This window comes from Phoca vitulina, unplaced genomic scaffold, assembly GCF_004348235.1.
Source record: "Phoca vitulina isolate PV1807 unplaced genomic scaffold, GSC_HSeal_1.0 scaffold29, whole genome shotgun sequence".
In the NCBI taxonomy this organism is placed as follows: Eukaryota; Metazoa; Chordata; class Mammalia; order Carnivora; family Phocidae; genus Phoca; species Phoca vitulina.
Window position 1 is genome coordinate 7,729,368 of NW_022589732.1, and position 14,639 is coordinate 7,744,006.

Sequence of the window (14,639 nt, forward strand, 5' to 3'; positions counted from 1 at the left end):
TATATAATGTAACTGAGACCAAGATCAAGGTCTTCTGATTTCTAATCCAGTGCTCAACACAGCATAACACACTGTCATTCAACCTGCTCTGATTGATGTGGTTCTTTTGAAGCTAACGTGTAAAGCTTCAGATTTAATAACGAAACAAGGCATCTGAAGGAGAAAATGATTCTCTGTGCATTAATTGGTGAGTTCATATCTTTTTGCATTTACATCTCCCACTTGCATTTTGATTAGCAATTTCCTCTGTCAATTTAACACCAAAATCCTCTGTAATCAGTGGCATGTTGTGTTCTGGAACAGACTCAATGAGTCCCTGAAGCTGGCAAGACAGCCCTTCAATCCCTCCACCTTGGCTGCTCTAGTGGTGAGCATGCCTGACTGTCAGTCTGATTTCCTAAATCTCCTACAAGGGAGTTAGGCAGTTAGAAATAGTGTTGGCATATGCTTGGCTTTAGCTTGTTTCAAATACAAAATGCTGGCTGGTTCCAAACACAAGCCTCACTTATTTTCTATTATTATTATTATTATTATTATTATTATTATTATTATTATCATCATCATCATCTTTATCACTCTTCCAAAATCCCTTTTGAAGAGGTTTCATATCCTAAGGAGGAGCAATTCCTGAAAATTACACTTGATCAATTTATTTAGTGAGGCATAAACAGTAAATTAGCATGTGATTAAAATTCCTACTCTCTTTTAATAGTAAATATATTGTAAGGGATTGTTTGTTGTCTATCCAATCACTAATTTCTACTTTCTCTCTTGCTAAAATAACCTCAGTTTTCAAATATTAGGAAACTTGTGGTGGATGACTGTGGCAGGGGAGGAGAAGGATAATCCCCCATCCAAACCCCATGGAATGAATCCTGAATATTCTGTGCCAAGCCTAGTAATTCTGTTCTTCCTGACATTTGTCAAGGTTATGTATCTTTGACATGGCATAAAGCATATTAATAATCTGGATTCTTTTTATTCTTTTATTTTCCCAGTCTTTCTCCACCTATATGCTGAAATCCAGGCACTCCGGACTCTAAATTATAATCTTCTAATTGTAATTCTCTAAACATGCTTTTACTTCTTTTTCCTTGCAAATGTCCTAAACCACAATTCCAACTATACAACTCCTATCCATCTATACACCAAAGCCAACTCAAATGTCACCAAATGATTACATCTTTGAATAATTTTCTCCATGACAGAATTAAAAACTCTTAATTACCAATGATGATTCTATATACTTTCATCATAGCACTTACTACTATAGATTCTTATCATTGGCTCACATTTCTCTTTATTCCACGAGAATCCTAGTTAATTAAGAACAGGGATCATGCCTCACTCATATTTGTGTTCTTAAAACTTAGCATGGTGCTTGACAGACAGAAAGGACTCAAATATCTTTCCAGAGGTTGACTGAGGAGACTATATAACAGGTAGAAAATTATTCCTTAACATGATGCCTTCTTCATTCTTTGCCACCCAGGTTCATGACAATTTTGTATTCTACATATACTTTTCAAAACTTTTATTCTATCTTGTACTTTCTAGATATTATTATTTCCGAGGAATTTTTTAGAGAGAGGTATCAGAAGGACTTTATGTAGCTTAACATCTTAAACAGGCAATGAATACAGGTATAGAAGAGATTAAAATGTGGTAATTTAAAATACTGTTATTCTATTATAAAATATTATATTCTATTAACTAGAATATTTTACTAATGAGAATGCCCCAAAACTTGTTATTAAACAAATGATTACCTACAACATTTTAACAATATTTCCACTGGTTTATTTTCCTACTTAAAAGCAGTAAGCTGTTCAAGCCAACTTATGGTAACAAAGTTAATCAGTAAAAAATTATTAGTAGTAATGACGGTGACAATGGTAAGAGTATTATAAGTCAAGCACATTACATTTTCCTAAGATGGCCTCAATATTATTTCCCATCCCATTATGTTTCTTTTGACCTTTTCACTTCTTCCACTGAAAGGTAAATTTCATGTCACCTCCTCTTGAATTGGGGAGGATTTTGACTTGTTTGTAAACAAGAAATTATGACAAAAATGACAGTGAATGATTTTGGAGATTAAGTTAAAAAAGGAAATATTGTATGTGTTTTGTTAGCTGCAACACTTACCCTTGGATTCCTGAAGTGCCATGCAAAAAAAAAAAAAAAAAAAAAAAAACCAACAACAACAACTATCTGAAGGCTGTCATGCTATGAGAAAGCCAAACAACATGAAAGTTAAATGTAGTTTTCCTTAGTCTTTCAGTACTGTGTTCAGATATCAGATATATGAGTGAACAAGCCTATGCCCTTTCTGAATTCTTGACCCATAGAATCTTTGAACATAATATAGTGGTTGTTGTTTTATGCCACTAATTTTAGGATAATTTGTTGCACAGCAGCAATAACTGGAACAAAGAGTGTGACAAGAATGGGGCACCTGGGTGGGTCAGTCAGTTAAGCATCTGCCTTCAGCTCAGGTCATGATCCCAGGGTTCTGGGATCAAGCCCCACATTGGGCTCCCTGCTCAGCAGAGCCTGCTTCTCCATTTCCCTCTGCTGCTCCCCCTGCTTGTGCTCTCTGTCAGATAAATAAATAAAATCTTTAAAAAAAAAAAAGTGTAACAAGGAATGGTTAGGTGTTTACTAATCTCATTTATTGTTTAGACATAAAGGAAGAAGACATTTTACCTGCTCTTTGTAGTTTACTTGGGTCCCATTTGACTGAGTATTGGCCAGTGGGATGTAGAGAGAAGTATGCCACATTGAGGTCTGGTCATCAAACTTCCTGTTCAATCATCCACTGTCTCTTTCCTTTCTCCAGTGACAGTGGAGGCCATATTATAAAGATGGCAGTGTCAAAAGACTGGAGAATCCTGAATCACTGGTAGAAACTTATCCAGGAAAATTGGCTAACATCAGAACAATGTATAAATGATAAATAAACTATAACAAATCCCAGTAGATTATAGATTATTTCATTGATAGTTTATTTTCCTTATTTTACAAATGTAAATCCAAAGTTGAGAAAGGATCTGATTTACTCAGGGTCACAAAGATATTCCAGAGAAGGGGAATTTCCTTGAAGATGGAGTTCTGAGAGGCAAACCTAAAATAAGGTTGTCTTCCCAGAGTTAAATTTGCAAAATCCACTGGAAGAGACAAGCTTGTTATAAATGTATTGTTGATATAAAATCTGTTAAACAGGTGGTCTAAATTTATTCCTAGACCACTAATTTTGGTTATAATAGAAGATATGCAAAAATCCCAATTTATTTTCATATTTTTTTTTAGTAAATAGACCACTATGGACTCATTACAATGTATTTTATAGCCATTTTTAAAGGTTGGAAATAATTTTTGTTATAGAATCTTCCTATATTTTATGACTTTAATTAAATTTCTGATTTCTTTTCCAAACAGTGCAATATAAGACAATATAAAACATACTTTAAATTACTAAATTTGTGGATAACTTTGTGACTTTTCAGAACCTCCAACACCAAGGGTCTGATAATGGAGGATGATGTGCATAAAATACACTTCAGTAAGCTCCACAAACTCCATCCTCAATGATCTTTCTTCTACAATCCAACAGCTAATGCATATAATCAAGAAGTCTCATGGGTCTATTCGACAACTGTCATCATCTTTAAAAAGGAATCTTGTCACCTGAACAAGGTAACATGAAGGACTTTTATTTTTATTTACTTTTTAAAGACTTCATTTTTTATTTGAGAGAGAGAGCATAAGCAGGGGGAGCAGGAGAGGGAGAAGCAGGCTCCCCACTGAGCAGGGAGCCCGATGCGGGACTCGATTCCAGGACTAAGAGATCATGACCTGAGCAAAAGGCAGACACTTAACTGACTGAGCCACCCAGGTGCCCCACATGAAGGACTTTTAAAAAAACTATATATTCAGTTTTATAGAAGTTTGTACTGAGAGGAATATCATTGATACAGATATGTATATCCATTTGTGGCCACAAAGCACAATACATAGTAGAATCCTTGGTACTTTCAAAACTATCTCAAACCAAAGATCAAGCAAATTTTAATTCTTTGTGAAAGTATTTATCAAGATAGTTTCTTAGTGTCTGTCACTTTTTGTAATATAAAATATAACAAAGTAATTTTTTTCTTGCCATTAATTCCTTGAGGTCCAGTGATTGTGGTTCAAACAAGTGACAAATTTGACAACTAAATCAATCACAGTAGTTAATTGTAAAAAAGACTAAAATGTGATTTCATTTTAAAGGTCTAAAAAGCACTTCTTTTATAGAGCCTACATTCTTGTATGAGGAGACAGACAATAGATAAATAAACAAAAAGTATATAATATGTCATTTGTCATGATAAACACTATGTAAACAATAACTTGGCTGAAGTGAAAGATGCTATCTCTATATATGGATCTATATAAGATCTGTACAGGATAATATAAAAGTAATGATGGAACAGACCTGAACAAGTCTGCTGTGCAAATTTTTGGAGAAAGCATATGGTTAAAAAGGACAGTTAAGTGGAAAGATGCCAGAAGTGTAGGCACGTCTGGCAAATACAAGGAACAGACAGAAGGGCTATATGTCTGAATCTTAGGGAGCAGAGAGGAGCATTATAGGGTAGATATTCTTCAACAAACTGCCCAAAAAGTAATTTGGGGGATTTATGTGTTTATAACTGGCCCATCAACAAAGGGAAGTCAATGAAGTAGAAGGGCTCCTATTGGGTAAAAACACTGGGCTATTTCCTTCTCCTGAGATAAAGGGAAATGTTCTGAACTAGGTGTCCTAAGACCCCAGATTTTAACCTGTTACTTCCCCTTATCAGCATGTGACCATCAGTGCTTTACTTCATTTATGGACCTTTTGCTATTAGTCTCCAGAATATTTCTCTCTTTGAAACTACATCATTTACTGAAAATATACTGAATATATACTGGATACTGGAAATATAAAATTCTCAATATCTCTCTTTCTATTAGGTATGCCAAGGTATATTTTCTAAGTCATCATTTTATAAATGGTATTTTTCGGATTCGTTTCTCTAGAAGACTGAACTCTCCAAAAGTTACTTGTAGGAAATGTAGGTAAATAGCCAAACATCTTATTTGAGGTAAACAATCAGCACACTGTAAGAGTTTTTAGGATAAAAATAAAATATAAAATAATAAAAACTTACTATTAGATTTAATACCTAATATAAATTTACTCAATTACTAATTCAAATTTATTTATAATTAATAAAAATCATTTAGTAATAAGCATATCAAAAATAAACAACAGAAAAATTCCTTATGATTTGACAACTAAACATCTTCTCCATGTTATTCTTCTATTCACAGGGCTAGCCATTTCCCGAGAAGGTGTTTTCAAAGAGGGATGCTTGACTCCTTATGTTCAGCTATCTTGAGTCAAAGGCTCCAAGCAGCACTTGCATAGAGTTCTCTGAGTGTAGGATTAGTCTGCCTCAGAGTCCTTTTCAACCATGGGCTCTCTTGCTAGTCTTGTGGCTTTGACCCTTTGGTGAAAGCAGACTTCCCAGAACGACTTCAAGCTGAACATCTTTCTCTCAGCATGAGCAACAGAGATTGCTGGCTAGAGCTGCTTCGTAGCTTAACCAGCATGTTTCTCTTTCTCACTCCAGTCACTTCTGTTCCCTTACTCAAAAGTCTCCTCAGATGGTATATACATGAAGGCCATTAAGCATGCTGAGCTCATAAAAGTTCATCTCTTGCTGACCAGTGCTAGGAGGGAGTTCTGTTTTTCCTTACCTTAAGCTCTGTTTTAAAGGAAAGAGCAAGAGCCTCACTACAGAATTCTTCCCACTAATGTTTGATTTAAATTTGCATATAAAGCTAAATTTAGTTTGTTACAGACCTTTTATTAAGTTATTTTAGAAAGCCCCCTAGTAGCTGGCTTCTTTACAAACTGGTTCTATTATAAAGTGGTCATATCCCTTCCAAAAAGGACAGAGTGTTTTAACTGGGATTCCCTGGCAAGACTCCTGTGAGAGTGAAGAGTAGATGACTAAGATGAATTCAGGAAATCTGCTTAACACTGAAAAAATGAAAAGGTGTCGTCTCTGTATATTAAATAAATTTGAAATGGTGCCTAAATAGATTCTCCACAGTCAACAAAGGATTCACAGAGCATGAAGAGAGAAACCTAACATTTGAAAGCAGTTAGGCCTATGGAGACAAAGTGTTCCCTGGGGTTGGAAAAATGGGCTTGATAAGGAAATGTGATCATTAGTGCCTCAACACTGTGAGCATCACCCAGTGGGTAAAGGTGATGCACCACAGGGCCTCGAGCAGTATAATCAGGGCCTAGAAACTAGATGAACATGATATTTTATCACCCAAATTGGACACTTCTGAGAGTAAAGGGGCGTATAATCTAAATGTGCCCTAAGGAAAATAAGGCTTATATTCAGCCTAAATCCCTGTATGTTAAATTCACTTAGCAAGTACTTATTTTATGAAATTTCATTTGTAATCCAATAACCTTTGGACAAATTGTTATTACTATAACATAAAGAAAAGATAAAGTAGGGGTGCCTGGGTGGCTCAGTCAGTTAAGCATCTGACTCTTGGTTTCGGCCAGGTCATGATCTCATGGGTCATGAGATGGAGCCCCAAGTCAGGCTCTGTTCTCAGCAGGTAGTCTCTCCCTCTGCCCCTCCCCCAACTCTCTCCCTCTGCCCCTCCCTGCTCCCCACACTTTCGCTCTTGCACGCTCTCTAAAAATTAATTAATGTTAAAAAAAGAGAAAAAATGTGTTTCTAGCTATATATGCTGAAATTGTGTTGTATTGAACTGTGTTTCAATTCTAGAAGTCATGTAAATGATTCATGTAAAAATGGTTCATACAAACTGGGCCATGTAAACGTTTTTTTTTTTTTTAATTTTATTTTCCTTTGTTCTTCAAAAATTAACTTCCATCAAGTAACATATCCAAACTATGTTCTTATTCCCTGAAACATAAAGTTAGACAACTAACAGAAAATCTGTTAGTGGTAGTCCTGAAAATCTTCACATTTGGTTTGGAAAATGTGCTTTGATAAGTCACATATGAAAATTCACAAAAAAAAACATATGAAGCCCACATTCTGAATACCTGTTAAAAGGCTGAATTTTTGCTGAATTTTTTCCTCTTTTTGAGGATATTTCACTGCTGACCACCCATGTTTCTCACAATTCATTTATGTTGCCCTTTTTAATATCTATTTCTGGTTAAGCACATTTCCCAAAAAGATGAACCATCAAGTCCTTCGTGCACATTTCAAGAAGTTAATAAAAACAACATACAGAATTATACGCTAGCTTAAAGTAATATAGGCTTAAAGGCACAATTTGCATTAAATAATCTATAATTCAGATACTCGATAAACATAAAGTTTCCTTGTATATAAAACAAAATCTTGAGAAAAATATAATTCTTTGCTTAGAACTTCACCTTTTAAGGTACTTTTTGGGCTTTGGTTTCATGTTTACCTGCAGTCACATTTCTTTAACTTCTATAGGTAACATTCTTCAAAATATAAAGAAAATAATAAGCAGCTTCAGTAGTACTAGCACTATTCATAAAGGTAGTAGAAACAGTAGCTATCTTCTTATAAAAGACTACTATTTACTGAGTACTTCATTTCTATTAGCTCATTTGTCAGCATAATAACTTTTTGAAGTAGGTTTAATACAAAGTTTATTTTACAAAGGAGGAAACTGAGGTTAGTGAGATTTGTGATTTGCTTTAATCTTAACTACTATATGGACTCTTAATAATTGCAAAATTTATATGTAGATATTAAACACCAAAGAAAGAATAAATATTTAATACTCCCTTCTCTTTGAGGTTGTTAAGAATGAGATTCTGTAATTTGTCCACAAACTGAATCCAGTGGAGAGAGTAATATTAAATGTCACAGCATTTTCTCTCAGAAATTTTAAAAATAATCTGAACAATTGCTAACATAATTATTCACCAAAATAAATATTAAAGGCAGATACAATCATATTTTTACAAAACTATTTGTAAAATTTCGGGCACTGATCTGAAGTTAGTATTTTACTGTTTCAAGGGCACTGAACACTCATGAAAATTCAGACATAGGACAGGATTCTGTAACATTCAAAAACACTCTCAAGAGCATAACCTAGCCCTCCTTGAACTTGCGTAATTGTAAACATATTGCCTTAATCTTGACACTCTTCTGATACTTTGAAGAAAGCATCAAATATTTTGCAGTTCTAAGATTGGGATATTGGTCAGCATTAAATTTGACCTTATAAAGAGAAGATTACACCAGATCAATTTTATTATATTCTATAATAAAGGGATAGTCCTCAAAGGAAAAAAAAAGATAGATTTTTATTAATTGCACCTGAATTAGACTTCTATTTTCAACATATAATCCAATTAGCAGTTAAATACACAGGTTTATGGATCATCCTCCAAAGAATCCTTGTAGAAGTTCTATGGAAGTTTCCCTAGAGGCTGCCTAAGGAACCGGGCATGAAGGCACAGAGATGATGGGCCCCTGGACTCTCCTTCATGGTTTCAAGTACAGGAGCTCTTTTTTAATCTGTTTTATTTATTTATTTAGGCCTTAAAGTGTGTTTGAAGGAAGAATAGTTCTACCTCAAAATTCAGAAAACATTCTTACAAACCATACACTTCCCAGTATGTTCTTTGTTGGATGGAACATCAGCTTCTAAGGTCTCTTAACACTAAGGTCCTTAACTGGAGCTATCTAGCAGAGATTTCAGTCAGATGAAGGGCCAATATAATTCAATATTTTGTTTAGTAATCTAGATGAAGGAACTGAGATTATAACCTCATGTTTCTAATTGATGCTGATTTAGGTACAGTCACAACCAAATGGCTAACAAACACATGAAAACATGTCCAAAATCACCAGCCATCAGGGAAATACAAATCAAAACCACAATGGGATAACACCTTACACCAGTTAGAATGGCCAAAATTAACAAGACAGGAAACAACAAGTGTTGGCAAGGTTGTGGAGAAAGGGGAACCCTCTTACACTGTTGGTGGGAATGCAAGCTGGTACAGCCACTCTGGAAAACAGTATGGAGGTTCCTCAAGACATTAAAAATAGAGCTACCCTTTAACCCAGCTATTGCACTACTAGGTATTTACCCCAAAGATACAGATGTAGTAAAAAGAAGGGGCACATGCACCTCAATGTTCATAGCAGCAATGTCCACAATAGCCAAATTGTGGAAGGAACCAAGATGACCTTCAACAGACAAATGGATAAAGATGTGGTTCATAAATACAATGGAATATTACTCAGCCATCAGAAAGGATGAATACCTACAATGTGCATCGACATGGATGGAACTGGAGGGGGTTATGCTAAGTGAAATAAGTCAAGCAGAGAAAGACAACTATCATATGGTTTCACTCATATGAGGAACATAAGGAATAGAGGGGAGGACCACAGGGGAAGGGAGGGAAAACTGAATGGGAAGAAATCAGAGAGGGAGACAAACCATGAGAGACCCTGGACTCCAGGAAACAAACTGAGGGTTACAGAAGGGAGGGGGTGGGGAAATGGCATAACCAGATGATGGGTATTAAGGAGGGCATGTGTTGGGTTGAGCACTGGGTATTATACGCAACTAATGAATCATTGAACACTACATCAAAAACTTGTGATGTACTATATGCTGGCTAATTAAACATAATAAAAAAATTTAAAAATGAAAAAAAGCAACCTGATAAATTATATGAAGAATCATTTAGAAATATAATAAAGTTTAATATGATAAGGATTTATGACCAAGAGCAAACATATCAAATCAAAATGGAGAAGAATATACAGGCAACAACAGGGTAAAAAATAAAAAGAAAAGGAAATTGTCTATCCAACAATCTTGGTATTTAAGAGGGGAAAACATAAGTTCATAGCAGTTGGCTATATTATTGGCAACATAAGAACAAGTTTTCCACTTTATTTGACTTTGGACAGGCCCTAATTAGAGTATGCTTTTTGATAGTCTCATTTGAGAATTTTGTTGAAAAGTTAAATAGGACTAGTAAAGAACACAAAATACTAAATTATTCCTATGAGGAAAAGTTAAAAGAAATTGAAGTATGTACCTTGAAAAAGAGATGACTGTAGGGAAAAATTACTGCCCTCTAAGGCTATTAAATAATTACAATAAATTATTCTCTTGCCCTACAGAGGACTGCTGGATATGAGAGATATATAGAAGTAATGGCAAGATAATATGATTGCTATAAGTAAGCTATTTTGATAATAAGGAAACTTTTTAAGACTAAAACATACAAATGGGAGATATTACAAGACTTTTTTCATCCATAGATAGATTTTTCAGAAAAAAAAAAACATATCCTACCCTGGTTCACCTATGCTATTTCACTGGTTTAATCTTCTTACATATCCACCCAGGGATACTGGAAATGCAGGCGTTTTACTCTGGAAAGACTACTTCCTGAAATTCATGTGCTTCACTTGATGTTTCTCTCCTGGTTCTACCTATCTTCTCAGTTTTGGATTATTAGCAGTCTGCTAGTCCACTAGTCCACATGGGTAAGGTTTAAAATCCTTTTTAGAAGAAGAAAATATTTGAAAAGGTACTTTGCAGCTCAGACATAGTACTGGTACAGTGCCACAGCACTCAATCACATATGAATAATATATACGTGGAAGTTTCTCTCTTTTACGTATTATTGGCTTGCTTTCAGGTTTTCCCATGCTCTGAAGTGCTAGATCCTATATCTTGACACCTTTAGCCTTTCTCTTAGAATTTCTTTCATAAGCATCCATTGCCCTGCCAGTGTCTTCAACTTTTGTTGGCTTTTTTCCTTACAAGATCCCCAAATGACTCCATTTTTATATACTGCTCTGTGTAACCTAACTATGACATTCAAGCCCATCAGATACTATTGGTGCTCACTCCATATATCCTCAGAACTTCTAGTTCCATCTTTATAGTTTCACTAACAGTTAAATGTAGAGGCTTTCAAATTAAACACTCTTCATACTTAACAAATTACACTCACCATTCCTACTGAATCTTCTTATTGCAAGCACCTGCCACTCTGCCTGAGGGGTTTTTTTTGGCCACAAGAGCTTGACTGACCCACGCAGGAGGCTTTAGTAACACTCTGAGGAGGGGTAGCCTTTAATCAAGGATGAATAGGTAGATATATTGGGTTTTGTTCACCTCAGGTAAGGTAATTCTGACATGTATTCTATAGTATCGCCCAGATTTCCCAGCAGGATTGAGCCCTAGTTGCCAGTAGTGATGCATAATTACATCTTGCTGGTTTACTTCCCCTCCCTGCCTCACTTTTTCTTTCTTACTTTCTCCTAAATAGACTAATGGTAACACAGATTCTTACCTTAGATCTGCCTTCAGGTGAACCCATTCTAAGATAAAATATCCCCATATCTTTACGTGGGCATTTTCCAGAAATAAAATTTGAATAAACACCCCATATTAATATTTGAGTGAAAACAAATAATCCTGGTCTCTGTGTATGCAGTACACCCACAATAAATGGCTCACTTTCACCCTTATGAAGACGGCATATATTCCCCCAAACAGACAATTCCCAGACTGGGACAGTTCACGTGTTTGTTGTTCATGTCAGCTCCATGTGGGATTTCTTACAGAACAGTCTGAGTCCCTAATCCACTATGAGAAGGTTTGACCATAGAAACACCCTGTTTTAGACACATTTTCCTACCAATTTCAATACAGTGATGAGAAAGATCCTTTCCTTTCCATTCAAGAAAAGAAAGCAAATTACTTTATGTATTTTCCTTTGGCTCCTGATCATGCTATGTGACACTTTAGTGAATTCTGCACACAAAGAATCCTATCATTTCTGCACACACAGCAGTTAAATGTGCTCATTTGCATAAGTTATAACCAAATACATAAGTGAAAGTGTTGTTTGTGACAGTAGATTTGACTTCAGGGATCCATATGAATTTCTAAAGTTCTAGTGGATTTCAGCATTGACATTATGAAATAGAAATAAAATATTTCTTGCAATCATTCCAAGCATTCCAGATGATGAGAAGGATTGCAATAATTCAATGGAAAGCAAAGCAAACTTACCCGAATCATCATGACTGAACATCTGATATCATGAATTGTGTCATAGATCTTCTTTGAGATGTCCACAAATTGATCATCATCAAATACATCCAAAGAGTTTTTACTTAAGGCTTCTAAGGCAACGTTCACTTGTGTTACAAACTCAGGAATTGCTGTTAAAATTAATAAGAAAGAAAAGATTGTAGTGTTTGTATTTTCTGATTTCTGGAGTTTCATAAAAATATGAGACATATTTTTAAATAAATATTTGGTTAATAGAATTTTAATTATTTTTTTCATGTAAAGAAACAAAACATTTTGGCAGGCAATTTTATATCTCTGAAAAGTAAAGGGAATCAAAGACAATAAAATACTTTTTTATAGAAATGTTTTTTTTTTATTTTTTTTATTGTTATGTTAATCCCCATACATTACATCATTAGTTTTAGATATAGTGTTCCATGATTCATTGTTTGTGCATAACACCCAGTGCTCCATGCAGAACATGCCCTCCTCAATACCCATCACCAGGCTAACCCATCCTCCCACCCCCCTCCCCTCTAGAACCCTCAGTTTGTTTTTCAGAGTCCATCGTCTCTCATGGTTCTTCTCCCCCTCCGATTTCCCCCCCCTTCATTCTGCCCCTCCTGCTACATTCTTCTTCTTCTTTTTTTCTTTCTTAACATATATTGCATTATTTGTTTCAGAGGTACAGATCTGAGATTCAACAGTCTTGCACAATTCACAGCGCTTACCAGAACACATACCCTCCCCAGTGTCCATCACCCAGTCACCCCATCCTTCCCACCCTACCCCCCACTCCAGCAACCCTCAGTTTGTTTCCTGAGATTAAGAATTCCTCATATCAGTGAGGTCATATGATAAATGTCTTTCTCTGTTTGACTTATTTCGCTCAGCATAATACCCTCCAGTTCCATCCACGTCGTTGCAAATGGCAAGATCTCATTCCTTTTGATGGCTGCATAATATTCCATTGTATATATATACCACATCTTCTTTATCCATTCATCTGTTGATGGACATCTTGGCTCTTTCCACAGTTTGGCTATTGTGGACATTGCTGCTATAAACGTCGGGGTGCACGTACCCTTTCGGGTCCCTACTTTTGTATCTTTGGGGTAAATACCCAGGAGTGCAATTGCTGGATCATATGGTAGCTCTATTTTCAACTTTTTGAGGAACCTCCATACTGTTTTCCAGAGTGGCTGCACCAGCTTGCATTCCCACCAACAGTGTAGGAGGGTTCCCCTTTCTCCACATCCCCGCCAACATCTGTCATTTCCTGACTTGTTAATTTTAGCCATTCTGACTGGTGTGAGGTGGTATCTCATTGAGGTTTTGATTTGGATTTCCCTGATGCCGAGCGATATTGAACACTTTTATTATAGAAATGTTTTAAAAGATTATCTTTCTCCTTCATGTCATTTTTATTTCCACCAAGGTTGGAACCATATAATCATTTCTCATCCTATTTAATATAAGCCACAAGAATTACCAAAAAGAATTGGTGCATTAACAACTGAAATTATAAACATAAAGATATTTAAAGAAAGAAAGCATTTGAGTTACAAATTTAAGAAATTTAAAGGTAATAATTCTATCTCATAGATATAATAAAAACACCATAAACTTTCTTTCATTAAGATGTTTTCCCTATCATCAAAGAGATTAATGGGGGAGAAGCATTCCAAGATGGTGGTGTAGGAAGACCCTGAATTCATTTCCTCTCATGGATACACCAAATCTATAGCTATATGTGGAATAATTCCCACTGAAAAAGAACTGAAAATTAGCTAAACAGCTCTCTCCACAACAAAGGATAAAAGGATTACATCAAGACAGGTAGGAGAGGCAGAGATGCAGTCTCTCCAAAATCCTACCCACACAATAGGGAGGAAATTTCATGGGTTTAGAGCTTCTCTCTAAGGAATGAGGAGTCTGTGCTCCATGTCAGGCATCCTAACCTTTAGGATCTGCACTAGACAGATGAAACCCCCCAAAACATCTAACTTTAGAAACCAATGGGGCTTATATTCAGGGAACCCAGGGGATTGTAGAATATCAGATACTACTTTTGAGGGGCTAGCATATGGACTCACTCATCCCAGGACCCAGTACAAAGGCAGAAGTTTGAGAGATGCTGAAAGATGAGTGAAGGAGATTTATTTGCTAATCTTAAAACATTTGCCAGAGGCACAGGAACAAGATGGGATGTTCTTTGGGGATGAAGGTGCTGATAACACTATATTTATATTCTCTCTCTAACTTGCTAGTCCCGGTGGGTGTGGGTGAACACAGCCTCACTAAAGCCAAGGGTGTGCCCACCCAAGCACTCTTCTCCAGCATTGCTAAAGCTGCAGATGTACCCTGTCCCCAGCACTCTTTCCTGGCCTCACTAAAGCCATGGGCTTTACATACTTCTTTGGCCTCACCAAAGCTTACAGATACCTCCAGAAGGGATCTTATACACTCATTTGAACTCCAATTATTGCAACCATCAA

The 14,639-nt window shown here is 35.9% G+C and overlaps 1 protein-coding gene across 5 annotated transcripts in view; it reads right to left on the reverse strand.

The window, feature by feature from the left end:
* CTNNA3 (catenin alpha 3) overlaps window positions 1-14,639 on the reverse strand; it is a 1,817,935-nt gene that overhangs the window by 334,645 nt on the left and 1,468,651 nt on the right. For all 5 annotated transcript variants that reach the window (XM_032423981.1, XM_032423980.1, XM_032423979.1 and 2 more), the window contains one exon: window positions 12,139-12,290. In XM_032423981.1, coding sequence (XP_032279872.1) covers window positions 12,139-12,290 — 152 coding nt within the window. The remainder of the gene's footprint in view (window positions 1-12,138; window positions 12,291-14,639) is intronic.